This window comes from Oncorhynchus nerka, linkage group LG27 (assembly GCF_034236695.1).
Source record: "Oncorhynchus nerka isolate Pitt River linkage group LG27, Oner_Uvic_2.0, whole genome shotgun sequence".
NCBI classification, from domain to species: domain Eukaryota; kingdom Metazoa; phylum Chordata; class Actinopteri; order Salmoniformes; family Salmonidae; genus Oncorhynchus; species Oncorhynchus nerka.
The window spans coordinates 81,256,869-81,274,360 of NC_088422.1; the positions used below are offsets into that span (position 1 = coordinate 81,256,869).

Here is a 17,492-nt window from a genome sequence, read left to right on the forward strand (position 1 = left end):
TAGCTGACTGTGGTAAATAGTTTGGCCTGCTAGCTGACTGGTAATAGTCAGCAGCTAGCCTCCACTCCAGATGCCTCCATACACAGCCCACAGCCCTGCTTATGTGTACCTGTGTTTCTCCATGGCTGTGGGTGCTGTACTTCAATGCCTACTCTGCAACTGGTTTCACATAGCAATTAACTCTCTCTGGATGTATGGTGCTCACAGTGCTCGGCTACTCGATGCGACTTGATTCTAAAATTAGTTGGAGGAGCTGTGGGTATCTGAGCTTTTCTGAGATGAGTGAAGTCCTGGGGTTCTATGACAGATTTAATTTGGAACCCTGTTCAAGGCTTTGTTTCGCTGGCGAGCTACATGGTATTTCTACGGAGATATAAGCTTAGTTTAGGAGTAGTGCGAGGATAAAATGGTTCTAGACATATATAGCCAAATGATCTATATTACACCTCAGTTTTCCCCACTGTGTGTCATTAATACCATCGCCACAGCAGTAGTTGCTGTGTTGTGTGGGTCATTAGCATTGTGGCTGGTGGTCTGAGTGAGAAAGGGAAAGAGAGGGGAAACTAGGGAAGTATAAATATGTCGGCTGTCATCAGCACACTGCTGAGTGTCCTATCCTCTGGGTACCAATAAAGGAAATGTTTACTTGGTGCTCCCTAATGGATCTCAATGACCTTCTCATCTCTATTTACTAAAGTCCTGCTGATGTTCTGTCGTAGCTCTCTGTGGTGTCCACTCCAGTCATAGTCAATCAGTGCAGCACCAAGGCCACCAGCTCTCAGGGTTAATGGATCTCTGATTGAACTAGCACCATAATAGTAGCAGCTCTTTTGTGGTTAAGAAACATTCTAGAAAATTGTAGTGAAGGTAGCTTCTTCATTTATGCATTAATTTACACATGCATGCACACACACGTTCAGTTGCCTTTATTTCCACAGTTTATAGATCTGGAAGATTAGTTTATCATCTTGAGAAGGAATGCTCAGTAAAAAAAAATTTAACTCTTGAGAGACGAGCCAATTGTGTGGTGAGACTGGACTCAGATGAGTGGCCTTCTTTCCTGTTTGGTTTTGCCTGAGTTCGTAGATAAGTAATCAAAGTTGTGCCTTGGATATCTGCCAAGTCTGTCTGTGTGAGATGTTTATTGGTGCTCAGCTACAGCATAATCACTACGGCAAATATCTGACTGGGGTGATTTGTGAAGGTTGTTTTCAATCTTGATGAAGACTGCGCTGTTGCGTGGGTTGTGCTTGCGCTAGCTTTCACGTGCTTGCCCTAGCTTTCACGTGCTTGCCCTAGCTTTCATGTGCTTGCCCTAGCTTTCACGTGCTTGCCCTAGCTTTCACGTGCTTGCCCTAGCTTTCATGTGCTTGCCCTAGCTTTCACATTATCCAGAGGGACTTACAGTAATGAGTGCATACATTTTTCATACATTTTCTTCTGTACTGGTCCCCTGTGGGAATCGAACCAACAACCCTGGCTTTGCAAGCGCCATGCTCTACCAACTGAGACACACAGGACTGTTACACTACTAAGAATCTTGTTGTACCTCTTTTGTGCACTTGGTCCCCTTGCGCTGAATAAAAAGCCTAGTTTGTACGATGCTTTGGGATCGTTTCATTACTTCTCAATTATGCAGAAGTAATTTACTTTCATGGTGATATTCAATGTTGGAAGCATATGTTCTGGCTTATTTCCACAGCCAGGATAAATTGATATCCTAATAGCTTTTTACAGCTGGTTTGTGTTACACTGTTTGTTGCACTCGATTTGTAAAAACAGATCCATATACTATAATTACGTATGGATAATTGCCTGAATATGGGGCATTAGTTGAACAAGGGAAATGAGTTGTAATTTTCATATTTAGAGCTCTAACCTCTCCTGAGGGAAGGCAGTGGTTTCCTTCTCAATCAAATAGTGGTTTCCATAAGTTTTCCAGGATGCTAGGTTGAAAGCGCAGATCATTAGCAGCCCAGGTCTGAAAGCTAATTTCCTGTAATTCTATTCATTTTGCTATGGGGTTTGGTTCTGTGTATTTATATGCTGTATTCTTGGCGCAGCTCATTCTAATATTTCTACTACTGTACATTGTATTTTAGTTACACTGATACACACCACATACTTTTATACTGTCTATCTTGACATGGCTCATTCTAATATATCTACTACTGTACATATTCTTATTATATCTTGTGTAGATTTTTCCAGTGTAGATTTGGATTTTACAGTGCTATTTGGGTTGTTAATTGAATTATTTCAGACATTTATTTAATTTCACTTTTTGGATTGTTTGTTTTGCTAGGCATTACTGCACTGCTGAGAGCTAGAAACACAAGCATTTCATGGCACCTGCGATAACATTGGCAAATCTATGTACCCGACCAATAAACATTGATTTGATTTTAGAAAAAATACAGGTTAAGACCATATAATAATTCCATGCGGAGCATTGGCAAATCAACTCATTAATTGGGCCAGCGCTGTTGCTGATTTTACAGGACTAACATTGAAAACACTACTAGCGGTAGCAAAAACGTGTAATAAAGTGGTTGCAGATCATTTGAAAAATGTATAAATGAATTATATAACAGGAATATACTGCAACCATTCACTACGTAATGTTTCTTCCGCCACCGGTCCCATGAATTTATTTACACTATATATACAAAAGTATGTGGACACGGCTAGTTCAGCCACACAGGTTGCTGTCCGGTGTATTGACAGTAGAATGGCCTTACTGAAGAGCTCAGTGACTTTAAGCATGGCACCGTCATAGGATTCTACATTTCCAGCAAGTCAGTTCATCAAATTTCTGCCCTGCTAGAGCTGCCCCGGGCAACTGTAAGTGCTGTTATTGTGGAAACGTCTAGGAGCAACTTCTGCTCAGCCGCAAAGTGGTAGTCCACACAAGCTCTCAGAACGGGACCGCCGAGTGCTGAAGCGCGTAGGATGTGAAAATAGTCTTTCCTCTGTTGCAACATTCGCTACTGCCCGAAATGCATAGTGCCAACTGTGAAGTTTGGTGGAGGAGGAATAATGGTCTGGGGCTGTGTTTTTCATGGTTCGGGCTAGGCCCCTTAGTTCCAGCGAAGGGACATCTTCATGCTACAGCGTACAATTACATTCTAGACGATTCTGTGCTCACAATTTTGTAGCAACCATTTGGGGAAGTCCCTTTTAATGTTTAAGCATGACCATGCCCAGTGCACAAAGCAAGGTCCATACAGAAATGGTTTGTCGATCGGTGTGGAAGAACTTTTCTGGCATGCACAGAGTTCTGACTTCAACCCCATCGAACACCTTAGGGATGAATTGGAACGCTTACTGTGAGCCAGGCCTAATCACCAAACATTAGTGCCCGTGTAACAGTATAACTTTAGTCCGTCACCTCGCCCATACCCGGGCTCGAACCAGGGACCCTCTGCACACATCAACAACTGACACCCACGAAGCATCGTTAACCATTGCTCCACAAAAGCCGCGGCCCTTGCAGAGCAAGGGGAACCACTCAGAGCAAGTGACGTCACCGATTGAAACGCTATTAGCACGCACCACCGCTAACTAGCAAGCCATTTCACATCGGTTACACTCACCCCCTTTTTGACCTCCTCCTTTTCCTCAGCAACCAGTGATCTGGGTCAACGGCATCCATGCAACAGTATAGCTTCCATCCCTCTCCTCGCCCCAACCTGGGCTCGAACCAGGGACCCTCTGCACACATCAACAGTCACCCTCGAAGCATCGTTACCCTTGCTTCCACAAAAGCCGCGGCCCTTGCAGAGCAAGGGGAACCACTACTTCAAGGTCTCAGAGCAAGTGACCTCACTGATTGAAACGCTATTAGCGTGCACCACCGCTAACTAGCTAGCCATTTCACATCGGTTACACTTGACCTCAATGCACTTGTGGCTGGAAGCAAGTCCCCGCAGCAATGTTCCAACATCTAGCGGAACACCTTCCCAGAAGCAGCAAAGGGGGATCAACTCCATATTAATGCCCATGATTTTGGAATGAGATATTCAGCCTGCAGGTGTCCACATACTTTTGGTCGTGTAGTGTATTTTTCTTCCTCTTAACCTTTATCGTCAACCTTGCCAGACTAGAGCCTATCCTTTTGATTGTGTGTTCTCTTGCCAAGAAGACCAATTGAGCCCTTTAAGCACTTTTTAAGAGCCCTTAATGGTATTTGTAGTGAGAACCATGCCAGACTGAAATAGATCAGGAAGGTTAAGGAGGGTCATATCAAGGCTGACCTAACAGAAGGGTGAGCAGTATGATGTGAAGTGGAGAGGTTAAGGAGGGTCATATCAAGGCTGACCTAACAGAAGGGTGAGCAGTATGATGTGAAGTGGAGAGGTTAAGGAGGGTCATATCAAGGCTGACCTAACAGAAGGGTGAGCAGTATGATGTGAAGTGGAGAGGTTAAGGAGGGTCATATCAAGGCTGACCTAACAGAAGGGTGAGCAGTATGATGTGAAGTGGAGAGGCTAAGCTACTGCCTAGACTATCCTCTCTGGAAGTAACACAGGATCTTCACTCTTTTTTTGAAGGCAGATGTTTATTTTTAGTGAAAAGTTATGACACTACCAGCAACATGAAACAACATAAAACCTACTAAATGTAATAACAATGAATATATCCAACAGTATTGGACTGGAGCAGACTGTTAGTTGGTGGTTGCTTATTGTTTACTTGGTTGATGTCATTTAACTACCTACAAAAATGCTTTGTTTCTCCGTCTTCAAAGCTCTCTTCTACGATGAACAATGTTGTTGCCATAGCTTTATTCAATGGCTGAGGAACCAACACGTTTCAGGACAGACATCACATTCAATTCCCATGGACTCTGTTGATGTGAAAATATTTACTGAACAACATGGCGTCATTGAATTGCCTGTCTAAGCCTCCCTCAATTCATAAAATACCAGTTGGAAAATGGTTAGAGACCAGGTCACATGTTGTTGTGGGACTCTAGCTAACGGCTATGAGCCGTTGTGTGTTGAGGTTTACATGATGTGGTTAGGCTATTTAAGTGTTTCCTAAAAGAGATAAATTACATGCTCTGTAAATAAGTAATGTCGTGCTGTTGACAGGTTTCACATTTTTCGGAGGGGTGCAAGGAACTGAAGTGTTTGCCAGAATGTTCTATCTTTCATTATTCTTCTCTAGTATTCATCCAAACAACTGTTCAAATCAGTAAGCAAAAGTCAATAGCTCTATACATTTTACAAGGGAATGTAGTTATGTATTCATGTGGCTTTAACTGCCAGGTTCAGTCTGAGTATTGCTCTGAAGTGAAACCATGAGCTTTATGCCTGATGAGAACTCTGGGGGAGGGGGGGGCTGTGTAGCTGCAGGCCTCTGCCTCACACGGTCACGGTCACATCGTCAAGCTCTCACTCTCTCACACTCACACACAGCTGTCTTCTTGCTAGTGGTTTTCAATTCACTGGTATGGCTGTTGTGTGGGTTAGAGGCCACTAGGCCAATGCCCTTGCTGCAGCTGGCTGGCACTGGAACAGTCGTTTGTCACCTTCCAGGTACTCCATGCCATCATGGCCATTGTGCTTTCCACATGGCATCACAGTCAACTTGTGTAGCCTGGCCAGAAACCCAGTGGCCTGTACCTGCACCTGTCAGGACTGGGAAGCAGGCCAAGCAGAGAGGCGTATTCTGGAGCCGAAGCCTTTATGAACTGGAGTTTGAAACTGGAATGTGTCCTGTGTGTTCTCATTCCAGCTAGCAGCTGCAGTGATGAGGCTAGCAGCTGCAGTGATGAGGCTAGCAGCTGCAGTGATGAGGCTAGCAGCTGCAGTGATGAGGCGAGCAGCTGCAGAGGTGAGGCGAGCAGCTGCAGAGGTGAGGCGAGCAGCTGCAGAGGTGAGGCGAGCAGCTGCAGAGGTGAGGCGAGCAGCTGCAGAGGTGAGGCGAGCAGCTGCAGAGGTGAGGCGAGCAGCTGCAGAGGTGAGGCGAGCAGCTGCAGTTCTGCCCTCAAATGTTATATAGGATTGAGGTCAGGGCTTTGTGATGGCCTGTCCAACACCTTGACTTTGTTGTCCTTAAGCCATTTTGCCACAACTTTGGAAGTATGCTTGGGTCATTGTCCATTTGGAAGACCCATTTGCAACCAAGCTTTAACTTCCTGACTAATGTCTTGAGATGTTGCTTCAATATATCCTCATGATGCCATCTATTTTGTGAAGTGCACCAGTCCCTCCTGCAGCAAAGCACCTCCACAACATGAGTATGCCACCCTCGTGCTTCACGGTTGGGATGGTGTTCTTCGGCTTGCAAGCCTCCCCCTTTTTCCTCCAAACATAATGATGGTCATTATGGCCAAACAGTTCTATTTTTGTTTCATCAGACCAGAGGACATTTCTCCAAAAAGTACGATCTTTGTCCCCATGTGCAGTTGCAAACCGTAGTCTGGCTTTTTTGCGGCGGTTTTAGAGCAGTGGCTTCTTCCTTGCAGAGCGGCCTTTCAGGTTATATCGATATAGGACTCGTTTTTCTGTGGATATAGATACTTTTGTACCTGTTTCCTCCAGCATCTTCACAAGGTCCTTTGCTGTTCTGGGATTGATTTGCATTTCTCACACCAAAGTATGTTCATCTCTAGGAGACAGAACGTATCTCCTTCCTGAGCGGTATGATGGCTGCGTGGTCCCATGGTGTTTATACTTGCGTACTATTGTTTGTACAGATGAACGTGGTACCTTCAGGCGTTTGTAAATTGCTCCCAAGGATGAACCAGACTGGTGGAGGTCTACAAATTTTTTTCTGAGGTTACTTGTGTCATGCACAAAGTGGATGTCCTTACCAACTTGCCAAAACTATAGTTTGTGAACAAGAAATTTGTGGAGTGGTTGAAAAACTAGTTTTAAATGACTCCAACCTAAGTGTATGTAAACTTCCGAATTCAACTGTATCTAGTACATGACAGAGTGTTGATTTTCCTCTCTTTAGGATCAAATCCATGCTGCTGTGTCACTGATGGGACTGTCCCACAAGGTGAAATGACTCGAGGGACAGAATTTAGCCTGTAGAATATTGTTGTAAGTCATAGGAAATGATCAAGTGAGCTGAAAATAAATCAAATATGTAGGCTGTGTAATGCATTGAAAGTTATGTATTGAATAGTGTGTACATAGTACTCTATATGGATAATATGTACAGTACATTTTAAAGTATTCACACCCCCTTTTCCACATGTTGTTGTGTTACAGCCTGCATTTAAAGTGGATTAAATCGAGATGTTTTGTCACTGGCCTACACACAATACCCCATAATATCAAAGTGTTGACTTGCTCCTCTCTTCCCTACTGTATTGAAATGAATTAAAATGAAATGCTGAAATGTCTTGAGTCAATAAGTATTCAACCCCTTTGTTATGGCAAGCCTAAATAAGTTCTGGAGTAGAAATTTGCTTAATAAGTTGCATGGACTCACTCTGTGCACAATAATGGTGTTTAGCATGAATTCTTAATGACTACCTCATCTCTGTACCCCACACATAAAATGATCTGTAAGGTTCCTCAGTCGCAGTGAATTTCAAACACCGATTCAACCACAAAGACCAGGGAGGTTTTCAAATGCCTTCACCTTTTCAGCATTATAATAACCTATAACATAAGGCCAAATCTACACTGGAGTTGCTTACCAAGAAGACGCTGAAAGTTCCTGAGTGGCTGAGTTACAGTTTATGACAATCTATGGCAAGACCTGAAAAAGGTTTGTCTGGCAATGATCAACAACTAGAGCTTGAAGAATTTAGAAAATAATAATGTGAACATGTTGCACAATCCATGTGTGGAAATCTCTTAGACTCACCCAGAACTCTCACAGCTGTCATCTCTTCTTAAGGTGCTTCTACAAAGTATTGACTCAGGGGTGGGAATACTTATGTAAATGAGAGATTTCTGTTTCAATGTCAGATTTGCAAACATTTCTAAACTTGTTTTCACTGTGTCATTATGATGTATTGTGTGTAGATGGGTGAGAGAAAAAAAAGCTATTTAATCCATTTTGAATTCAGGTTGTAACACAACAAAATGTGCAATACCTCTATGGGTATGAATACTTTCTGAAGGCACCGTATTTCAGCCTTTTTGATGGAATGTGAAGTGCACCTACAGCCTTGTAACGCCTACATCCCACCTACACTATTGTCTACAGAACAGACTGGTAGTACTGTTCTTTTGTGAGATATTCCTGTAGGGAAGTCAGTGGTCACATTTTTTCAAAAGCAGACGTTCTTGAGGGTCTCAGGAATCCCTCTGTTTGGAAGAGTGTCCAGGTTGCATCCCAAATGCACCCTATTCCCGATTTGTTGCACAACTTTTGACCAGAGCCCTATATCCCCTGGTCAAAAGTAGTACACTAAATCGGGATGGGGTGCTATTTGGGACCCTTCCCAAAGCAAGCTGTGTGTTCCAGGAAGATTGATGTGTGCTGTATGGAGATGTTTATGCCTAGGCAGGCAGAGAGGCAGGCAGAGAGGCAGGCTTGACGAACACCCACCCAGAAGCATAGTGGGGTCTGTATAATGACTCACTTCTGAGCTTGGCTCATCTAGTGCTTTAGCTCCTGCTGCCTCCAGCTGACATGGAGATATAGTGGAGTGTGAAGAGGATCTCACACAGGGCAAACCAGAAGAGGTGTGTGTGTGTGACTGTTTAGTTATCCACAGTGCTTGCTTACGCAGCGTGTTTCAGGAGGTCCAGGGGTGGTAAGTATACATGCTGCTGTCATGTCTGGCTCAGCCCTTCGTTGAGTTGCCGGTTCAGGAGCTGAGATTAATGCCTGATGCCTTTTACTTCCTGTTGTTGCTGTCCTTTCAAAAAGCTTTCACATCCTTCTTATGACTGCAGGGAAACAGTCTAAGCTGGTGGAACAGAAACATGAAAACCATAACTGTTCTCTGTCCCTGAAAAGCCCCTCACAAGGGATTTTACCAGACATGACTAGTAATCAGACTACATGTATGCAGAACTACATCATAAAACCCACGGTTGGCCTGTCATTTGATATCTACACCTGACAGCATAGGGGACTCCCTATTCATGTTTCCCTGCGTTGTAGCTGGGTTTGATCATGTTCCTCCTTGTGCTTAATGTGCTAAATGTTGTGGGGGGAGAGTTGTGTGGGTGAGTGACCTCCTGGTTCTGTATAGGGGTTTGGTCTTGGAGAGAATGTGTCATTCAGTATCTGCAGGGTATATTTTACTCACTCACTGATCCAAGCTGACTGCCTTGCCTTTTTGATGTGGTTCTACTGCCTCCACTGACAGAGGAGAATCTACTTATCGTCGATCTGGGACTGTTGCGGTGTGGGTACGTTGACTGAAAGATTACTGCAAGCAGTTTGTAACCATGGCAACCCATGACTGAACGGACATGTTGGAGATGTGAGCTGTCAGTAGCCATCAGGTCGCAGGTAGGAGCGAGAGGAGTAGGGGACTAGGGGTAGATTCCAAGTATTTTGTTGGACCGGGAGAGGCTAAGCTGGTCCTAGATAAGTGCCTGCAGGAAGGCAGCCTTGGCTACATGGAGTGTCCAGAGACAGTGGGTTGAGAAGATGAGGGAGGCTGTAACCAATAAGTTGATAGATGAGGCTGGAGATGGCCTCTGTCATGCTCCTTCTCTAGTTACCCTCCAGCAGGTCTGTCTGGGGTCAGAGGCTCCTCTCCTCTCTGGGTGAAACCTTACATCTGTGTTTAATGCTGCTGCCTACTGACACAGACCTCCTGACCCAACACACACACACACATACACACGTAATTCAGCGTCGCCCACTGTGTTTATGTATTGGAGAGAATCCAGATGCCGTGCTAATGAGATACATGTGAAGTTGATAAATCACCAAGTAAACCAGGCAGCAGGGACACACCACCTAACTTCTGCAACAGTGTGTGTGTCTTTTGATTGTACATAGTAGGTTTGCATGTGTGATACCCAGGCACTAAAGCACTGGCATACTGTCTCTCTACCACACATACAGCCCTGGTCCTCACACACCCACCACCCTTTGGTGTTTCTTAGAACTTTTAATACACAATTCTGTACACAAGCACAAGTAGGCCTGTGTCTACACACTCCATCAAACTAACATGGCCCATCCTGTTTAGTCTGAGAAACTCATGTTTCTGTAATCATTCATGTGGGGACTGGCTGCATGGAGAAGATGGTCTGATATCACTAACCTATTTATTATCCACAGGCGCTCCATGTAAAATGGATGGATCATAGTCTGCTACATGCTCCGGGAATGCATTAGAACCTTTAGCCTCAGTTTATCAAGAAGATATTTAAGAAGCCTGCTGCGTCTCACTGTTAGCTTCGCACCAGATGTTGCTCTCTGAGTCGTTTTTTTTACCACATCTTTCTCCCCAAACAAATCCATCTCACTTGCAGCAGGCTAATTTGAGTTCATCTGAGTTCATTCATCATGGTTGAATTTAGAATTGGCCGTAGGGATTACATTTTTGCCAAATGGAACTTGATCAAATCTGAGGTAGATGTGATTCTATTCCAACCATCATTGTGTTAACCTGAGGCCATGTGCTGTTGCAGAGTCAGCCTGACGGTCATAAGATGAGGCTATATTGTATTGGTGGACACACACACACAGTATTGTATTTGCACCACATTGATTTGTTCTGTCCGTATATTGAATGTCCATCCCAGTGGCCCTCCAGTATTGTAGTCTCCTATTGGATTGGAGACCATGTTACAGTAACCAGGCCTGGGGATTCCCGGCAGGACCAGGCTCATTCATTGATCTATTGAATTACATGGCCTCTCTCTCTATATACTCTATCCTCCTTTCTCTCCCTATTTCTCTCTCTCCATCCTTCTCTCTCTCTCCATCCTTCTCTCTCTCTCCATCCTTCTCTCTCTATCTTTCTCTCGCTCTCTCCCTCTTTCCATGCTCTAACCCTTTTTCTATGTCCATCCCTCTCCTCTGTCCATCCCTCTCTCACTACTGCTAAAGGAAGTGGTTCAGAATTCACCTTGGGTTGTTTTCCTTACAATGTTTTGCTGTTGACCTGACGTCTGCTTTCAGATACTATTCTGCTCTCCTTCATTAGACATTGAGATGTATGATAAAGGTGAATCAGGTGTGAGGCTGTGTGCGCACAAGAGGGTCTTTCTCCTCTCTCTATCAGACCGCTTGGCTGGAGGTGACCTTGGTACTGCTGAACAGGCAGAGGTGTTTGCCTTTGTACCTGTCTCTGCCTGCCTGCCTTGGGTGGCTGCAGCCCGTATTGACTGGTGTTAATCGAATGGATGTGGTCTGGAGGACAGGACAAATGACAGGTGGCTATAGAGGTGATGTCACAGTAGCAGGAAGTCAGACATGGTTATGGGGTCATCTGGAAGCCAAGGGCTTAGCCTTTCTCATAAATGACCATAAACACCACCCCATTTACTTGCCTACTGTGACCCTAATAATCTGAACATGATCATGAAAATCTATGCCATTATTGTACCTTGTCATTTCACTGTACATTGTAGTTTCTATATCCCTTTCTCCCACAGTGGGTTTGCTTTTCAGTGTACTGGAAGGTGTTTCAAAACCTGACGAGATCTCAGCAAATCCTTCCTCGTCTGAGGGAGAGAATAGGAAGGATGGCAGGCTGGTGTGGTAATCTAAGTTTGATAGCAGGGCATCCTCTCGTTAGCCTGCAGTCATCTCATGCCAAGCATATTCTTATGAGAATGATTTGTATTTATTATTGCAACAATCAAGACCTACTTGTGTAAATGATGAGTGATGGTTGGGTTGTTACTAAGAACATTAATTGTCAGTTCTGTTTGATGCCAGCCATGTAATGTTTAAGGCTCCCTCTGGCAGACCAATAAAGAGAGAGATGTTTCAGTTTATTGCTAGTGAAGGAAAGAGCCAAAGGTTTTTTCTCAAGGCTAGGAAGTGTTCACAGCTGAACCTGACTTATAAAATCCACCAGACTTCAATCAAACTGGATTTGTCACATGACTTTACCGTGAAATACTTACTTACAAGCCCTGAACCAACAATGCAGTTTTAGGAAAAATATTTAATAAATAAACTAAAGTAAGAAATAAAAGAGCAACAATAAAGTAACAATAACGAGGCTATATAGGGTAGAGGTCGACCGATTATGATTTTAACGCCGATACCGATTGTTGGAGAACCAAATAAAGCCGCTACCAATTAATCAGACGATTTATTTATATATATATATTTGTAATAATGACAATTACAACAATACTGAATGAACACTTATTTCAACTTAATATAATACATCAATAAAATCTATTTAGTCTCAAATAAATAATGAAGCATGTTCAATTTGATTTAATTAATGCAAAAACAAAGTGTTGGAGAAGTGAGTACCAGGCGGTAATACGGACACCATAACAGCCCTAGTCCTATAGATTGTTGGAGAAGTGAGTACCAGGCGGTAATACGGACACCTTAACAGCCCTAGTCCTATAGATTGTTGGAGAAGTGAGTACCAGGCGGTAATACGGACACCTTAACAGCCCTAGTCCTATAGATTGTTGGAGAAGTGAGTACCAGGCGGTAATACGGACACCTTAACAGCCCTAGTCCTATAGATTGTTGGAGAAGTGAGTACCCTATAGTAACAGCCCTAGTCCTATAGATTGTTGAAGTGAGTACCAGGCGGTAATACGGACACCGTAACAGCCCTAGTCCTATAGATTGTTGGAGAAGTGAGTACCAGGCGGTAATACGGACACCGTAACAGCCCTAGTCCTATAGATTGTTGGAGAAGTGAGTACCAGGCGGTAATACGGACACCTTAACAGCCCTAGTCCTATAGATTGTTGGAGAAGTGAGTACCAGGCGGTAATACGGACACCGTAACAGCCCTAGTCCTATAGATTGTTGGAGAAGTGAGTACCAGGCGGTAATACGGACACCGTAACAGCCCTAGTCCTATAGATTGTTGGAGAAGTGAGTACCAGGCGGTAATACGGGACACCGTAACAGCCCTAGTCCTATAGATTGTTGGAGAAGTGAGTACCAGGCGGTAATACGGACACCGTAACAGCCCTAGTCCTATAGATTGTTGGAGAAGTGAGTACCAGGCGGTAATACGGACACCGTAACAGCCCTAGTCCTATAGATTGTTGGAGAAGTGAGTACCAGGCGGTAATACGGACACCGTAACAGCCCTAGTCCTATAGATTGTTGGAGAAGTGAGTACCAGGCGGTAATACGGACACCGTAACAGCCCTAGTCCTATAGATTGTTGGAGAGTGTTTTCCTAACTTGAGCAGGTTGTTCTGGTCAGTCCGGCAGGTTATATATGAGGTTGGAAATCCTCCCCTTACGCTGCCAAATCAAATTTGAATTGTCACATACACATTTTTAGCAGATGTTATTGCAGGTGTAGTGAAATGGCTGTAGGTATATGTCTAGGTATATAGACTGTTGATTAGACTTGAACCCTCTGAGTGTGTACCAACCAGGTGCAGTTATTTCTCCTTGTCAGAGTAATATGCAGGATATGTTCTCTGTCGTCTCCGAGTGGCACATGGCTCATTTCTGTCTGTCTGGGTTACAGATAAATTGAGTTTCAGGTTGTTTGAGTGTCTGCCCGCTCAGTGAGACAGACAGATGGCAGTGTTCTTCTCATGTTGTATATATCCAGATACAGACATGACTTCTGTTTTGACCCCCTTCGTTTTTTCCCAGACAACAGATGGACTATATTTGAGAACTTGTGAATTTGTCATAGGCTCTAACTCACCAGAATGAATTCTGTGAAATATTACTAATGCGTTGTGGTGCGGTCACATCTGTGTCTTGGCTTCATGGAAAATAACTAAGTAGTTGTATTTCCTTTTGTTCTCATCCACATCTTATACTGATCTCACCCTCCATTCTCCCAGGTGTAGACATACCCCACACCGCCTGCCAAGATGGTGGCCCTGTCCCTGAAGATCTGCGTCCGCCAGTGCAACCTGGTGAAGACCATGCAGTTTGAGCCGTCCACGGCCGTCTACGACGCCTGCAGAATCATCAGAGAGAGGGTTCCCGAAGCCCAGACTGGACAAGGTACATTCTCAAGACACAGACATACAAGCGACTGAGGCCACGTTCAAATTCCTTTATAGACCATCCTTCCTTAACAGGTGAAAGCAAGGGCACCACGTGGCTTTCATCTGTACAGTCATGTCTTAGCACTGAGTACTTCAAAGAAGGGAGAATTTGGAAGAATTAGAATGGTACATGCCTCTGAACACTAGAAACAAGGGCTTAGAAATGCCTCATTCATCCTATTGCTAATGGTAACTTCTATTCCTATTGTCTTCCAGCCTCAGACTACGGTCTGTTCCTTTCTGATGAGGACCCCAGGAAAGGCATCTGGCTGGAGTCAGGAAGAACTCTGGATTATTACATGCTGCGGAATGGGGTAAAAACCTACCTAAAGCATACCTTCTGTAACCCTTAGTAATCTGACCAGTCCGATACTGTAGAGAGGGTTCTCTACTGTAGCAAAGGTTCTTTGTAGTTGTTGCCATGGAGAAAGTATTTAAAGTATAAGATGAATGGTGGTGTTGCTGAATAATGTTGATAGATCACATACCGTAACACACACACTGACACTATTCTTGATTGAAGTCGGTCCTCAAAGATCACACTCATCAAACATGTGTTCATAGGGTGTTTTCCATTGGTATTTCCTCTCTAGACAAATGCTGTGTTTTTAATGCAGGGTGAAGTACCAGACCTGTTGGAATGACAGAGTATGTAGTTCAGAGGAAAACCCTTTTCATATTGCTGTGTATGAGAAATTAGAGAGTTGTGGGGAAGGAATAGGCAACCGTTAAATTTGATTTTCTGCCCTCCGTTCATCCCTCTCTCCTTCGACTGGCTAAATGTTTGATCACTCGCTCAACTTTTCGCCACATTCACAGTTTATCTTTTGCTCTTCCTCCCTCTCAGGATATCCTTGATTACAAGAAGAAACAGAGGCCATTGAAGATCAAGATGCTGGATGGAGCTGTGAAAACCATCATGGTGGACGACTCCAAAACAGTGGGAGAGCTGCTAGTGACGATATGCAGTAGAATAGGTGAGTGGTCCATTATTTGTAAAAACATCTATCATAGGAAAGCTTGTGAGTTGAGATTGTCTCAAAGTGATGATATGCAGTAGAATGTGAGTCTGCTTCCTTTTGTACTGCAATGAATACCCCTTAACAATTAACCTGGATTACATGATTTGTTTTAACACCTGTCATAGGAGAGACAGTGATTTGAGGTTGTCTGAAAGCTTTCCCCTGTGAGTTCAGGAATCACCAACTACGAGGAGTACTCTCTGATCCAGGAGGTAATGGAGGAGAAGAAGGAAGATGGGACGGGCACCCTGAAGAAAGACAGGACTCTGCTCCGAGATGAGAGGAAGATGGAGAAACTCAAAGCCAAGCTTCACACAGACGACGACTGTGAGTTTAGGCCAACTTGACGTATTATTTTTAAATCCTAGTGAAGCGTAGGGCCTCAGTTGAGGCTAAACATCTTTAGCAGACGCTCTTATCCAGAGAAATTGGGTGTTAAAGTGCCTTGCTCAAGGGCACATCAACAGAATGTTCACCTTGTAAGCTTGGGGATTCGAACCAGCGACCTTTCAGTTACTGGCCAACGCTCTTAACCATGAGGCTACCTACCATCGCTACAAATTGCCACTAGTTCTGGGAACATGTTGATGCTGAATCCAATTTAATTTCCCTTATGGTCATTTAAAAAAATAATTGAACCAAGTTGATCATTTGAGCCAAATATGTTTTGAATAAAGTTAGCAGTAACATGATTATTTAGTTAGCTAACTTGCATCTGCTATCCTTAAGTATTGCTGTCATCTGTTCTGAAAATACATTTTGATACATCTGCCTGTTTCATAAGAGTTAGAAGCTACATTATTTCCCGGTTATTTTTGGTTAAGGTATTATTTTAAGGTTGAGTTGGATACTGTGGTTGCACATCAAATTGTATGTTCCTCCTTTTTCCTGAGCGGTGGTGTCCATTTCTCAAGTGCTGTAGGCAATAGACGTCTGTCTTGGCCTGCTGTGTAGTGTTCAGTCATACAGGCCATCGACAGGGCAGCTCCTCTCCAGCCTCTAGATATTGGCACATCCATCAAACTGATGGGCAGCTTTACACCACTCTTGACATTATCACTACCCCCCTTCAGGGGAACACTGACGCCAACATGGATTTTGGTTTGACAAAATATTGAGTTACCCCTTGGGTTGACTATAATGGAGAGAATTATGGTTAGATTTTTAAGTTTATTGAGAATGTCAGAATCTGTGCATTTACGAATGAATATCAATGTGTGTGTGTTTAGTGAACTGGCTTGACCACAGCAGAACGTTCCGTGAGCAGGGGGTGGAGGAGACCGAAACTCTTCTGCTCAGGAGGAAGTTCTTCTACTCAGACCAGAACGTGGACTCACGAGACCCGGTCCAGCTCAACCTGCTCTACGTCCAGGTCTGACCCTCACCGCGGTCTCTCCTCTCCTTCTGCTTTTAACACGTCTCTGTCCTTTCCACTTCCCTCTCTCCTTCTCTTTCTTACTCTCTCTTTTCATCCTTCCCTCCTCAATAACTCTTTCACTCTCCCTCACTCTCTCCCGCCCCTCTCCTTCCCTCTTTCCCCTCCCATGCCTTCTCCTCTGTTGTACTTCTCCTCTGTTGTACTTCTCCTCTGTTGTACTTCTCCTCTGCTGTACTTCTCCTCTGTTGTACTTCTCCTCTGTTGTACTTCTCCTCTGTTGTACTTCTCCTCTGTTGTACTTCTCCTCTGCTGTACTTCTCCTCTGTTGTACTTCTCCTCTGTTGTACTTCTCCTCTGTTGTACTTCTCCTCTGCTGTACTTCTCCTCTGTTGTACTTGCCCTGCATAGTAGTCAGCAATTAAGCTCTTCACCAGAAACATGCTTCAATGGATGAATGTTGATGGATAGAGAACATCTGTTATTCCATTTTTTTTTGCATTTTATAATAATCATTGAACACACACAGCCAGAGCTGGTGCCTCACACTCTGATGTGCCTCATTATCAACACCACAATGATTACTGCCTCAAGGTGTGTGTACGCATGTATATTTTCCTGCGTTTCTAAATCATTTGTCAGTGCATTTGCGATGTATTTTGATGTATGCAGCTGGCATATTGCATTTGTGTCATTGTCAAGTCATGGTGGGACTGGGACCCTATTCCCTTGTCTGCTGACAGTGTCCTCTTCTGTGTGACATTTGGTCCCAGGGGTCCTGCCTAGTCTTTAACACACCTCTCCTCTGACCTCTGCTCTTCCTCAAAAGGACTAAAGCACCACTTCCATTGCTAGTCATGTTGTGCTGTCTGTGTGTTGTAGTGTTTGTAAATGGCTGTGAGAGATGGATCAGCCAGATATAGGATCTGGTTCAATAAGTAGGTATATGAGACTCAGCAGACTCTCTCTTCTGGGCTC

General features: G+C 44.0%; 1 protein-coding gene across 2 annotated transcripts in view; it reads left to right on the top strand.

The window, feature by feature from the left end:
• LOC115122919 (talin-2) overlaps positions 1 to 17,492 on the top strand; it is a 127,619-nt gene that overhangs the window by 43,309 nt on the left and 66,818 nt on the right. For both annotated transcript variants that reach the window (XM_065012068.1, XM_065012069.1), the window contains exons 2-6: positions 13,908 to 14,073; positions 14,334 to 14,431; positions 14,965 to 15,094; positions 15,314 to 15,466; positions 16,369 to 16,511. In XM_065012068.1, coding sequence (XP_064868140.1) covers positions 13,938 to 14,073; positions 14,334 to 14,431; positions 14,965 to 15,094; positions 15,314 to 15,466; positions 16,369 to 16,511 — 660 coding nt within the window. In that variant the 5' untranslated portion in view covers positions 13,908 to 13,937. The remainder of the gene's footprint in view (positions 1 to 13,907; positions 14,074 to 14,333; positions 14,432 to 14,964; positions 15,095 to 15,313; positions 15,467 to 16,368; positions 16,512 to 17,492) is intronic.